Here is a 14,906-nt window from a genome sequence, read left to right as displayed (position 1 = left end):
TCATAATGGAGGCCTTGGGCTGAGAGAGTTATAAAGTGGGCACAGGTCTATTCCAGGGCAAGACAAATATGTGTGTAAAGTTTGGCGATTCTACGTGCAACGGTGTAGACGTAGTACTGCGGACAAACAGACAAACCAACCGATCAACATACTTGCCGGAATCTTTTCCGGCAAACTGTAACAAACAGACAGACAGACAGGCAGACAGAACCACAAACGCAACCGACCAATATACTTGAAAAATCTTCGATTTTGCAAGTAATAAATCGCACCCCTGTCCAAAGAAAACGGTTGAATTTGGCATTTTTCATATGAAATAGCCAAAGCCTATCAACACGAACGAAACCCATTAGAATTACCCTTTAGAAACCTCTAGAATTACCCTTTAGAACACCTCATAATTACACTTTAGAATCCTTTAGAATTGCGCTTTAGAATCCTTTAGAATTACTCTTTAGAACCCTTTAGAATTATCTTTTAGAATCCTTCATAATTACCCTTTAGAAACCTTTAGAATTACCCTTTAGAACCCCTCATAATTACCCTTTAGAACCCTTCATAATTACAGTTTAGAAACCTTTAGAATTACTGCTTAGAACCCTTTAGAATTACCCTTTACACCCCTCCTAATTATCCTTTACAATCCTTCATAATTACACTTTAGAAACCTTGAGAATTACCCCTTAGAACCCTTTAGAATTACTCCTAGAACCCTTTTATTATTATCCTTTAGAAACCTATAGAATTGCCCTTTACACCCCTCATAATTACCCTTTAGAACCCTTTTATTATTATCCTTTAGAAACCTTTAGAATTACCCTTTAGAACCCTTCATAATTACACTTTAGAAACTTTCATAATTACCCTTTAGAAACCTTTAGAATTACCCTTTAGAACCTTTAGAATTACCCTTTAGAACCCTTTAGAATTACCCTTTAGAACCCTTCAGAATTTCCCTTTAGAACCCTTTAGAATTATCCTTTATAACCCTTCATAATTACCCTTTAGAATCCTTTAGTTACCCTTTAGAAATCTTTAGAATTACCCTTTAGAATTACCCTTTGGAATTACCCTTTAGAATCACCCTTTAGAATCACCCTTTAGAATCACCCTTTAGAATCACCCTTTAGAATCACCCTTTAGAATCACCCTTTAGAATTACCTTTTAGAATTACCTTTTAGAAACACCGTTTGGAATTACCCTTTAGGACCGTTCATAATTAACCTTTAGAACCCTTTAGAATTACCCTTTACATCCCTCCTAATTACCCTTTAGGGTAGGGTAGGGTTTGAAAAGTTCTTCATTTTCATGGACAGACATAGCCAAATATTTACCTCTTATAAATAATCCCAGCAACTTGTATGATCTTTTCAAAGGTCTTGGAAGTTTCAAAGTTTGATGTTTCAAAGGTCTTGGAAGAAGCATGGAACACCATTCCACAAGAGCTAATAAAAAGCACCCTTTAGAATTACCCTTTAGAACTCTTTAGAATTACCCTTTAGAACTGTTACTCTTGTTACTCAAAAAGAGGAATTTGATTGGTGTTGAAGGAAATGGATGGACATATTCGTTATTAGTTTATATCAAGGTATGTTGTTTATAAATATAATTATTTGAATAAGATTTTATTTTTTTATCAAGGTGTATTTGCATAGAACACACAGTTTTAGTTTCATTATGCATCAGAGTAGAAAAATTCCAAATGTCTTGAGACTTGCACAGCAGTGCGTACATGTGTATATGTATCTATTATTTTTGTGTGATGCATCATGCTTCCTGCTTCTTCGTGCTTCAATTTCAGACTCTCAGCATCAGAAGTGGAAGAGCGCATCACAGCTCAGGACTTGCTCAGGGAACTTCGCAACCAGCGTGAGGCCGTGCTGTCAAGGCTGGCATGTGTTGTATTCCCTAGCCTTTCGGGAAGGGACCACGCCCGTCTCTGCACCTACTTTGGTCTTCTGAAAGAGTGTGGTTGCACGAGTCACACCATGCACCCTGGTCAGCCCGAAGCACATTTTCAGCTGTTGCAGAAACTGCACCCTATTGCTCCAGGTGCATATGTCCCTTTTGTTCCATTTTCCCTTTGAATTTTGAAAAACACTCGAGAGTTCTTGAAGCGTTCATTATAGTGAACGCTTCAAGAACTCGAGTTTTTTTTAAAATTCAGGATATTTCACTTGGATGTTACAAATTTCATTATGTACTGGGCGACCCCAAAAAAGTGGGCCCTGGGAAAAGTTTCATAACCTTAATATTATCCAATCAAAGCAAACAAAGCTAGCAGATCATATTACTTGCTCATAGTCAAAATATCTCTGAAAATTTCAGTTGTCCACAGAGAAATTTGACAATTTTACAATGAAATTACTGACGTCACCGATTTTTGATGATATTCTCCGAATGGGCACCATTTCACTCTATGCAGAGGGCCACACATCGAGCAAAGTTATTGATGACTTGTATGCACTGTTATTCCTCACCATTGAGAGATAGGACAAAAAAAGGATAAAAATCAAAATACCTCAAAAAGTTGTGGACGGATTCAGACGAAATATGTTGGGTGTGTGAAAAGGTCGAATCGATTCGATTTTCGTGAAGATTCGAATCTGGATCCGGATCAGATAATTTTTTAAAAGTGATTCTTCACCATTAAGTGATGGGGCCAAAAACTATATGCAGCACGATATCACAAAAAGTTGTGGATGAATTATGACAAAACTTCGTGGATGAGTTGGGTAAGTGACAAGCCGATTAGTTTTGGTTCAGGTCTGAATCCAGATCCAGCCTATCAGTGGGATATAAAACGTAAACTGGTCAGCTCTATCGAGTGCCCTTCTAGTTGGGACTGCGAGCGACTGATTCAGCAACGGCAGCGATGTTCTCGGGTGACCTTCCTGATTCTCGGTTGGCCAGAGAGGCCTCCTCTGGTGAATTCATATTCAAGACCATGCCATGCTGTCTATTTCTTTTCACAAACTTTGGAACTTGAGATTTCCTGGGTGTTTTCCGTGTTGCAAAGGTGTGCAGAATAGGCGCTTTGTCTGTAAGAACAAATCTGTCTGCAAATATTTTTCTACAGAAAATGACTTTTATTTAGGTGTCCGCCACATGGCTAGTGAATGTCACAAATTCAAGAAACTTGGCAGATACACTCTCCCTTAACCTTCACTTCCCAGCGGGGCTGGAAGCCCACCCCCCACACCGACATATTTTGCAATTTTTAATCGGAGTTTCAAGTGTTTTCGACATGGAGGTGGTGGTGGTGGTGGGGGGGGGGGGGGGTGAGTCGCCTCTCCCCACCCTAGCCAGGGAAAGCTGGAAGTCACCCAATTCAGTTAGGGTTAACTCACTTCAGTTAGGGACCTGAAAAAATAAAAGACGTTCAACGAAAACTATGAAGGTCCGTGTCCGACTTTTCGTGTCCGGCTCCGACTTTTTCGGTCCGTGTCTGACTTTTTCGAAAACTATGAAGGTCCGTGTTCGTGAAAACTTTTGCAGGGGCCCACTTTTTTGGGGTCACTCTGTGTAAGTTAATATTGTGTTTACTTGTTAAGCTTGATGTATTTAAAGAAAGTTCAGTCGTTCAATTTTCTCCTCTGCAGATGAGGCAAAAGTGCCAACTTGAGAAGTTAAAATATTAGTCGCATGTCACCGTAAGTATAAATGATCGTGCTTCCAGGAAAGTTACAATGAGGAATTCTGTCTTTTGTTGTCTTAGGCTTGGATTACAAGCAGCTGGTGATGGGCGAGTCCCCTCTGGAGGCCGTACATTCGGAGCTGACTGCACAGAATGTGTCTGCGCTGGCCACATTGTTGGCAGAGTTACCAGGAGGACCAACCCATAGTATTCCAGTCTCTACCTTATTTTGCAGCTGGTTGCACCTCCTCTTTTGGCAAGGCGGGTCTATGAAAGGAGATGATGATGCTTCAGTCAATGAAACATCGAGAGAGGTTCTGTCTATTCCGACTGATCAAAGAAGTACAGAGGAAATTCGAACCAGAGAAATTGGTGAGACCGAGTGGTTATCTCGATTCTCTGAATGTGAGCAGCTGATGCAAAACTTGGATCCACCAGATATAGGCACCTTTTTACAGTCTGTATGTGTCTCACCACGTGCAGTTGGCCAGGTAAGTCTCATAAGCTTTTTCTCATATTTCTCACACCAGTATTGGGATATCAATCAAATGGAATTTCTTAACGGAGCATTGCATTTTTCCAATGAGATTTACATTTTTACACAAGCATTAGAAAGATTGAGGATAACTTCTACTACATTAGTCTAGCTACTAAAATTCTAGGTTTAAAAAAAAAAAATGTTTTGTATACAAGGTCGAGGCTCCTGGAAGACAGAATGGATCAGGATGCAACAGAACAAAAAGGACACTTGAAAGAAAGGGGGCAGGGGACACCAACAGCAGGGTTGAAGGACAAAATAGAACATGCCTTGGAGAAACAAGGGATGTATGGAAGAATAAGGACATGGGGAGGACACTGCGTGAACGAGGAATACAGCAGCAAACTCTCAATCACGGTAGTGTAACAGAATGAAAACTGGTAACTTGGAAAGAAGTAGGCTTTGGGAGGGTTATGGGAGATGACCTGAGATGCCGGTGAACAGATATATTGATGCGCTGAAAGGAGGAATGAGATTGATGAGACTGAGAAAGTTGGTTCCATGGGTGGAAAAAAGAGGAACGAAGAGGTGGTCAATGAGGACTAAGCTTAATCGTGGGAGATTCTATTGATTTTGGAGGCCTTGGTTTCCACGGCATCAAACTGGGCAAGGTGTTGGGTAGGGGCACCATCCCAGAGGGGAGAGCAGTACTGCACGAAGCTGTGGATGAAGGCCTTTGCCTTTAGATAAAAGTTGTACCAAAAAGTTGTATCAAAAGTCAAGTGTACCAAGGAAAGGCTTTGTACGACAGAGGATGCCCAGTCGGTGACTGGCTTTGGAGGCCAGCTTGGAAATGTGATTTTCCTAGGAAAGATCATGTCAGATAGTGAGACCCAAAAGCTTGAGTGACTGAACTTCCTCAAGAGGATTGTTAGGAAATACATTGAAAGGTTCAAATGGTCTGTTTGGAGAGACAGAGTGAGTGTGTTAATCTTGTCTGGATTGAAAGACATATTCCAAGAGTTTGACCAGCTCGTGATTCTACCAAGGTCTCCAGAGAGGGAAGAGGCTGATTCCTACCTGTCTGAAAGATGAGGAGTTTTACAGCAGAAGGTGCAGTCATCAGCAAAAAGACAGAGGGTTTTTCAGTCAGAGAGATCGTTGATGAAAAATGGAAATGGGACTGGCACAAAAACACTGCTTCAGGGCACTCTAGTCGTGACAGGGAGAGATGAACATATCCCTTTGAGAGTTATCCATTGGCTCTGAGAGTAGAGGAAGTCAGTCAGCCATGTGTGGAGGTGGCCATGGATGCCAAAAGCTGAGAGTTTGGAGAGCAAACCGGGGATTCCCAGGCAATAGAACGCTGGAGATCAACTACATGGCCAAAAGTATGTGGACACCCAAACATCACACCCATGTGTGCTCTTCAAACATCTCATTCCAAAATCATGGGCATTAACATGGAGTTGGTCCCTCCCCCCCCCCCCCCCCTCCCTTTGCTGTGATAACAACCTCCATTCTTCTGGGAAGGCTTTCCACTAGATGTCGGAACATTGCTGCGTGGATTTGCTTCCATTCAGCCACGAGCATTACTGAAGTCGGGCACTGATGTTGGGCTATTAGGCCTGGCTCGCAGTCGGCGTTCCAATCCATCCCAAAGGTGTTCGGTTGGGTTGAGATCAGGGCTCTGAGCAGGCCAGTCAATTTCTTCCCACCGATCTCGACAAACCATTATTGCATGGACTTCACTTTGTGCATGGGTGCATTGTCATGCTGAAACAGGAAAGGGCCTTCCCCAAACTGTTGCCACAAAGTTGGAAGCACACAATCATCTAGAATGTCATTGTATACTGTAGCGTTAAGATTTCCCTTCACTGGAACTAAGTGGCCGAGCCCGAACCATGAAAAACAGCCCCAGACAATTACTCCTCCTCCACCAAACTTTACAGTTGGCACTATGGATTCAGGCAGGCAGCATTCTCCTGGCATCCGCCAAACCCAGATTCGTCCGTCAGACTGCCAGATGGTGAAACGTGATTCATCACTTCAGAGAACGCGTTTCCACTGCTCCAGAGTCCAATGGCGGCGAGCTTTATACTACTCCAGCCGATGCTTGGCAGTGCACATGGTGATCTTAGGCTTGTGTGCGGCTGCTCGGGCCATGGAAACCCATTTCATGAAGCTCCCGACGAACAGTTGTTGTGCTGACGTTGCTTCCATAGGCAGTTTGGAACTCGGTAGTGAGTGTTGCAACCGAGGACAGATGACGAGTTTTACGCGCTACATGCTTCAGCAATCGGCAGTCCCGTTCTGTGAGCTTGTGTGGCCTACCACTGTGTGGCTGGGCTGTTGTTGCTCCTAGACGTTCCCACTTCACAATAACAGCACTTACAGTTTACCGGGGCAGTTCTAGTAGGGCATAAATTTGACGAACTGACTTCTTGGAAAGGTGGCATCCTATGACGGTGCCACGTTGAAAGTTGCTGAGCTCTTCAGCACGGCTCATTCTACTGCCAATGTTTGTCTCTGGAGGTGGCATAGCTGTGTGCTTGATTATATATACCTGTCAGCAATGGGTGTGGCTGAAACAGCCGAATCCACTAATTAGAAGGGGTGTCCGCATACTTTTGGCCATGTAGTGTATGTCTAAAGAGATGGCCCTCATCTCATGTCTGACATTGAGGGCCTCCAGCCATTGTTGGGTGAGCAGAAGCAGCATGTACAAGGTGGAGTGACCTGGTCTGAATCCAAACTGATGGTTTGAGATCAGGCCATTGGAGAAAAGCAAGGATTTTATGTCACCTGTGGCAATGGATCCCAAGGCCTTGTTGCTGATAATTGGAAGTACGCTGATAGAACCGTAGTTAAGGGGATCAGCTTTTGCACCATGTTTATGTAGTGCAGTGATGTTGGCTGACTATGAAGCAAATGGAAGATGATCCACGGCAAGTTATGGGGTTAATAGTGCTGAAAGAGGATGTGCAAGAGCAGCAAAGCAGGTTTTTAGAACTCGTGCACTGATGGCATCCAAGCCAGTAGCAGAGGTTATGTTTTCACACCTGTCTGTCTGTGCGCAGGATATGTCAAAAGGTTATGGATGGATCAGAACAAAAGCTGGATCCGGATACGAGAACTTTTTAAGTGATTCTTCTTTTTTTAAGTGATTGATTGATGGGACCAAAAACGATTTTTTTTTTGATTTTTTTGTTTGTTGTATACAACATCGAGGCTCGTTTAAGAGCTACCACATCAAACACATATTGGCACATAAAAAACAAAAACGGACACGTAAAACAATAAAGGGAGGTGGAGACAAGATGTGGAGAAAGAGGGAAGCACACAAGCACAACCGTAGAGAACAGGGACATCGGGAGATCTGTTCGAAGGGAGATGGCTGGGGGGGGGGGGGGGGGGGGGTACATGGTACAAAACAAATTGACACTATAAGGAATTTCAGGAATGAAGTCGGGGATTGAAAGCTGTGGATTTTGGGTGTATTAACGGGGTTAGAAAAGATCAAGGTTTTGGACAGCTGGAGGGAGGAGTGGGATTGAAGAGAGTGTGGGAGTTTGTTCCAGAGACGGGAAAAAAGAGGAATGAAAGAGTGAAGGTGAGCAGAGTCTTAATTTTGGCAGTTTCACCAGAAGAGGGTTGCTGGCAGTTATTGTGTGTCCTGCAGAAATATTTGGGGGACACAGCACAGACAGAGCAGGAGGAGCAAGGCCAGAGAGGAGTCGGTAGAAGGCAGAACGACCACCAACCTAACCTGCCTGCGGTGAGAGAGTGAAAGGACCTCAGAATCAGCTTCATCGTGAGAGATACCAATGATCCTGAAAGCTTTGTTTTCTACAGCGTGAGGCCGAGCAAGGTGTGAGGCAGGATCACCGGCCCAGAGTGGAGAGCAGTATTCCATTGAGCTATGGATGAACGCCTTGTATGTGGTGAGGAGCTCAGGTGTGCTAATGAAGGACTTCGCACGACGGAGGATGCCCAGTCGGCGACTGGCTTTGGAGGCCAGCTTGGAAATGTGGTTTTCCCAGGAAATATCATGGCAGATAGTGAGACCCAAAAGCTTGAGTGATGGAACTTATTGGAGAGGATTGTTGAGAAAGTAGATGGGAGGGTTTTCCAGTCGGACTTTTCGGAAAGACATAATGAGAGTGTGAGATTTGTCAGGATTGAAAGACATGTTCCACTTGTTTGACCAGTTTGTGATTTTGTCCAGGTCTGCAGAGAGTGAAGAGGCTGCTGCCTGCCGATCTGAGGGCTGAGAGATGGAGTGTCAGAGAGTGGAGTCATCAGCAAAGAGATAGAGAGGATTTTCCAGAGAGTCAGAAAGATCATTGATGAATACCAAAAAAGCACAGGGCCCAGAACACTACCTTGGGGAACTCCAGTCTGAACAGGAAGGGGAGAAGAGAGAATTCCATTCAGGGCCACATGTTGACTGCGACCAGAAAGCAAGTCCCACAAGCCATGCGTGGAGATTTCCATGGACACCATAGGATGAGAGTTTGGTGAGCAGAGCGGGGTGTCGGACCGTATCGAAGGCACGAGATACTGTATGTCAAGTGAGACGGCTCTTATTTGCTGTTTAGCTTTGAGGACCTCCATCCATTGTTGAGACAGCAGAAGCAGCATGTCCAGAGTAGAATGACCTGGTCTGAATCCAAATTAATGATCCAAGATCAAGCCATTGGGGAAGAGGAAGGATTTAATATCAGAAGCGATGATGGATTCCATGACCTTGCTCATGATTGGGAGCAGGCTGATAGGTCTGTCGTTGCAAGGATCTGTTTTTGCACCTTTTTTGTGTAAAGCGGTAATGTTGGCCGATTTCCAAGCAGATGGCAGATGACCTTGAGCAAAAGAGAGGGTGAAGAGAACAGATAGAGGGTGAGATAGTGCGGCAGAGCAGTATTTTAGGACCCGTGGGCTATTGCCGTCTGGTCGAGTTGCAGAATCAGAGTCGGGGTTTGACAGAAACTTATCCAACTTGTCAGAAGAGAAGGACACAGAGTCCAGGAGCAGCTGGGCTCGACTGGGTGAGGTGGGTACAGAGAGAGATGGGTTCGGGACACAAGATTTTGAGGCAAACACAGAGTTAGGGCATTCAGCTTTTTCACATGCGGTGTCAGCTGTGTCGCCGTTTGAGGTAAGGGAGGCCATGGAAGGGGAGCAAACACCAGGAACAGATTTGACCAGATGCCAACAGGATTTGGAGGAGGGGGACAGGTTTGAGAGTTCAGTCTTGAGAATAGAGATATATTGTTTCCTGGCTCTCCTGAGGGTAGACACACACTTGTGCTGGGCTTTGTGAAAGGAACTGAGATTGCCCTCAGTTGGATTAGCCTTCCAATAGGCAAAGGCAAGTTGTTTCATGGCAACTGCCTCACCACAATATTCAGTGTACCATGGATGGGAGGAAGGGTATGACAACTGAACACGAGATGTGATAAATCTGTGCATGAGAGTGAGAGCAATTTTCTTTGGAAGAATTCCCAGGATGAGTTGATGTCAGAGGCAGTGGAGATGGGAGACCATTCCAGGTGATTGATGGCTGCCTGAAGACCGTGCCAGTCGGCCTGAGTGAAATTCCAGACTCGTCGATGCTGAGGAGGCTCTCTGAGAATGGCCAGAGAGATGTCCACTTTAACAAGCACATGATCAGATGAACCGATTGGAGCAGAAGAAGAACAGCAGACATTTGCAGGGAAGTTTGTCATAACCAAGTCTGGAAGAGATGATGTACCGTTGACTGAGATCCGGAGGGAAAGGGAAAAAAAGGAAAAAGTAGGGGGTGAAAAAAAAATCCAGAGAGAGATCGAACGTGAATAAGAAAAGACCATACGGAAGCGACTGGGCAGGCCTCTAGGCTAACCAGGCCCCAAAAACATGAATGCCCAAACAGACTGACTAATACACAATTGTGCACGAAATGCAAAACGCGATCGAACCAGAAACACAGTCGACACAAACACAGCAAAACAAAATACTTAACTTTGAGAAAAAAACAACTCAACTTTGATCGACGTGGACGAGCTCAGACGATACACAACCTCACCCGGGGAACCAGAAACGGAAGTCAATACGATGCACTGTATAGCGCAATATCTCAAAAAATTATGGACAGATTATGACAAAACCTGGGAGCCCTTTCCCCTTGTCCCTTCCCTCCCAAACTCCCCCCTCACCCCTCCCCTTCAAATCTCCCCACCCTCATTTCTTACCACGTCATTGTGCCTCACCCAATCACCATCAAACCTTTTGTCCGCCCCATCCTTCCCTTTCTCCGAGCTATTCTGAAATCTCTGACACACCTCCAACAGCTCTCCCTACCTCTTCCACCTCTTCCACATCTTACCCTGCCCCTCCTCCCCCCTGTTCTGTATCCGATGCTCCCCCTTCCTCTTCATCAACGGTATGGACCTCAAACATCCGGGGCCTTCGTTCAAACTTAACTGATCTCTCCATACAGGTTGCTTCTGTCAAACCAGACGTGATCTGCTTAACAGAAACTTTCCTCCTTCATGATGTCTCTGATGCCTTGGTATCTCTCCCAGGTTACTCCCTCCTCCGGTATGATAGACCTGAGCCTCATCCTGGAGGTGGGGTTGCTATCTTTATCAAAAACTATCTTCCTCACTCGCCCTGCACTGTACTCTCTCCACCTCACCCCCAGGAATACCTCTGGCTACGGCTTCCCCTTCGCTCCCACCTCTTGTTCATATGTGTGTTGTACCGTCCACCAAACAGTGATGACTCCATCTACATCTCGCTGTCTGATAATATGGACCAACTTCTATCTACTCATCCCAACTCTCTCTTCCTCATATGTGGTGATTTCAACTGTCATCATGCCAGTTGGCTGGGTGTGGGTACCTCCCTCACCAACCATGGCTCCTCAGCAAAGGACTTCTGCGACTCACTGGGACTGATACAATCTGTCAATTTCCCGACCCGGATCTCAGTCAACGGAGCATCTTCTCTTCTGGACTTGGTTATGACTAACTTCCCTGAAAATGTCTGCTGCTCTTCTTCTGCGCCAATCGGATCATCTGATCATGTCGTTGTTAAAGTGGACATCTCTCTGACCATTCTCAGGGAGCCTGCTCAGTGTCGACGAGTCTGGCATTTCACTCAGGCCAACTGGCACGGTCTTCAAGCAGCCATCAATCATCTGGACTGGTCTCCCATCTCTACCACCTCTGACATCAACTCATCCTGGGAATTCTTCCAAAGTTAATTGCTCTCCCTCATGCACAGATTTATCCCATCCCGTCTTCAGTTGTCATACCCTTCCTCCCGTCCATGGTACACGGAATCTTGTGGTGAGCCTGTTGCCCAGAAACAACTTGCCTTCGTCACCTGGAAAGCAAATCCAACAGAAGGAAATCTCATTTCCTTTCACAAAGCCCGAAACAAGTGTGTGTCCACCCTCAGGAGAGCCAGGAAACAATATCTCTCCGTTCTCAAGACTGAACTCTCTTATCTGTCTCCCTCTTCCAAATCCTGGTGGCGTCTAGTCAAATCCGTTTCTGGTGTTTGTTCCCCCTCCATCCCCTCCCTTACCTCAAATGGCTACACAGCTGACTCCGCACGTGAAAAAGCTGAATGCCTCAACTCTGTGTTTGCCTCTAAATCTTGTGTCCCAAACCCATCCCTCTCTGTACCCACCATACCCAGTCGTACCCAGCTTCTCCTGGACTCCGTGTCCTTTCCTCCTGACAAGGTGGAAAAGTTTCTGTCAACCCTCGACTCTGATTCTGCAACTGGACCCGACGGCATCAGCCCACGGGTCCTAAAATCCTGCTCTGCCGCTCTATCTCACCCTCTCTCTGTTCTCTTCACCCTCTCTTTTGCTCAAGGTCAACTGCCATCTGCTTGGAAATCAGCCAACATCACTGCTTTGCACAAAAAAGGTGCAAAAACAGATCCTAGCAACTACAGACCAATCAGCCTTCTCCCAATTATCAGCAAAGTCATGGAATCCATCATTGCTTCAGATATGAAATCTTTCCTCTTCTCCAATGGCTTGATCTCTGAGCATCAATTTGGTTTCAGACCAGGTCACTCTACTCTGGACATGCTGCTTCTGCTGTCTCAACAATGGATGGAGGTCCTCAATGCCAAACAGGAAATTAGAGCTATCTCACTCAACATATCATGTGCCTTCGATACGGTCTGGCACCCCGCTCTGCTCACCAAACTTTCCTCCTTTGGTATCCATGGAAAGCTCCACGCATGGCTGGCTGACTTCCTCTCTAGTCGTCGTCAACGTGTGGCCCTCAATGGGGTTCTCATCTCCTCTTCCTGTTCAGGCTGGAGTTCCCCAAGGCAGTGTTCTGGGCCCTGTACTTTTTCTGGTCTTCATCAATGATCTCTCTGACTCTCTTGAAAATCCTCTCTATCTCTTTGCTGATGACTCCACTCTCTGCCGCTCCAATTCCTCTTCCCTCAGATCGGCAGTTTGCAGCTTCCTCACTCTCTGAAGACTTGGACAAAATCACAGACTGGTCAAACAAGTGGAACATGTCTTTCAATCCTGACAAATCTCACACCCTTACTATGTCTCTCCGAAAAGATCGACTGGACAACCCTCCCATCTACTTTCTCAACAATCCTCTCCAAGAAGTTCTGTCGCTCAAGCTTTTGGGTCTCACTATCTGCCATGATCTTTCTTGGGAAAACCACATTTCCAAGCTGGCCTCCAAAGCCAGTCGCCGACTGGGCATCCTCCGTCGTGCGAAGTCCTTCCTCGGCACACCTGAGCTCCTCACCACATACAAGGCTTTCATCCGCAGCTCAATGGAATACTGTTCTCCCCTATGGGCCGGTGCTCCTGCCTCACACCTAGCTCGGCTTCACGCTGTTGAAACCAAAGCGTTCAGAATCATTGGAATCTCCCGCGATGAAGCTAACTCCGAGGGCCTTTCACTCACTCCACCGACTCCTCTCCGGCCTTGCTCCCCCAGCTCTGTCTGTGCTCTGTGCCCCAAATATTCCTACAGGTTGTGTTTGTGTCCTTCCCCGTCTCTCCCCATCTTGTCTACCGCTCCCGATGTTATATGTTTTTGTCTCGGTTTGTCTTTCTGTGTGATTAATGTTCGCTCTTTCACGAGCCTCGATCTTGTATACAAAAAAAAAAAAAAAACCTGGTGGATGAGTTGGGTAGGTGACGAGAACAAGCCGATTAGATTTTGGTTAAGGTCCGGATCCAGATCCGGCCTATTTGTGGGATACAAATCATAAACTGTTCAGCCTGGCGGAGGTATGCATTCCACCAAGTGCCATTGTAGTTGTTATTTATTATCTTTGGTCCTATTTTAATATTTAATTTTATATCCTTGCAATGGATGAGATTGTTTTTATAAATGCAATTTTTATGTATAGTGATGGAGGAGTATAAGAACCCATATGTAAAATGCTCTGTCATATTTAAGTGTCTCTCTGCACATTTGGACAGAAACAGTAATCTGCATTGACGTGGAAAAAAGAAATGTGTGCCGATGAGCACCCCCTTCCTCCCCATCCTGTGCTGTTAAGTGGAACCTCCTCCCCTAACCCCCCCTCCATTCCTGTGCTGTGCCGATAAACAGAACCCCGCTTCCCTTGCTGTGCTTATGAGCAGAAAATCACCCCATCCCCTGTCGCGTGTCACATGTTGTATGTGTGCGTAGTTCCTGTCCCTGCACTGTGCTGTTGGGTGGAGACTCAGTCCCTTTTGCTGTGTTGTTTTACAGTTGCTACTAAAAGTACGACGTGAAATCTTGGAACGGTCCATGCTCCTTGTGCAGCACTTAGCCAAAATGAAGGAGAAGGAGGAGATTGGGGGTGAAGCTGGTTATATGTCAGTTCTACAACAGCTGCTAAACTGGAAGTCACATCTCGAATCTTTGGATAGTGATGTCATTCAAGCTCTCCAGCGCAACCCTGAGGTTTCCTTGCATCGTCTGTTTAAATCTAATCATGATGCAGCCAAACAGCGAACATGTTTACCTGTTTTGAACTCGGTGGATATTAGAAGCCCATGCCTTTTTTGACTTTTTTTGAAAATCAGTTCGTTTTAGTTTCGTTTTAAAAGTTGATTTATTCCTCAAGATATTGGGGGGGGAGGAAGTACGGTTTGAGTGACTGAGGACTGGCAATCTGTTGCGGTATGTCTCTACTCGATGTCGGCATGCTGTTTCTTGCCTCCAGCAGGTGGAGTGCTCACTCACATCTTACTCTGCTTCACTTCCAACTTACTCAGCACTCCAGGCTTGACTCAAGCCTCATTATTCCTCTTCCAACCAACTCGTACTTCTACTTATTCCTTTTCTAGCTGATTGTCCCTTGTCAGTTTCTATGTCTTCCATCTCAGCTATAATTTTGCTCTCGTTGCCATCTACTCTACCTCTGGTTCTTCTGTTGTCTCTGCTCATGTGAGAAAGGCTACAACCTCCTCTGTCACTGCTTTTACAGTAACTTCCCTCACTCTTCTCCCATTGCCTATATTTACTCCTCAGTCTCTACCTCATCTGTTACTACTCTACCACCCTCTACCTTCAATACTGCTGGTATCACAATTCATTCGGCCTCTAGTTATGTCATCGCCACTGCCTAGCTATCAGAATCAATTTGTACATCTATATCTACATCCTGATGTGCTTCCATTTCTGCTTTCAATGCTGCCTCAATCTCAGCTTCTATTTGTGTCCCTGTCTATCTCGATCTCTTATCTGTCATTGTATCTATCACTTTATCTCTCAATCTTTTTACCTCTCACCATCCTTTTACCTCTCTCG

General features: G+C 45.3%; 1 protein-coding gene across 1 annotated transcript in view; it reads left to right on the top strand.

Moving 5' to 3' along the window:
* LOC137418561 (NBAS subunit of NRZ tethering complex) overlaps positions 1 to 14,906 on the top strand; it is a gene marked incomplete at its 5' end in the record, with an annotated part of 165,726 nt that overhangs the window by 124,001 nt on the left and 26,819 nt on the right. Inside the window, 3 exon segments of the mRNA XM_078783373.1 lie at positions 1,803 to 2,053; positions 3,720 to 4,129; positions 13,863 to 14,057. Of these exon segments, the coding sequence (XP_078639499.1) occupies positions 1,803 to 2,053; positions 3,720 to 4,129; positions 13,863 to 14,057 (856 nt within the window).

Source organism: Myxine glutinosa, chromosome 8 (genome assembly GCF_964187855.1).
Source record: "Myxine glutinosa chromosome 8, kmMyxGlut1.1, whole genome shotgun sequence".
Classification (NCBI taxonomy): Eukaryota; Metazoa; Chordata; class Myxini; order Myxiniformes; family Myxinidae; genus Myxine; species Myxine glutinosa.
This window is presented reverse-complemented; position numbering and strand designations above follow the sequence as displayed.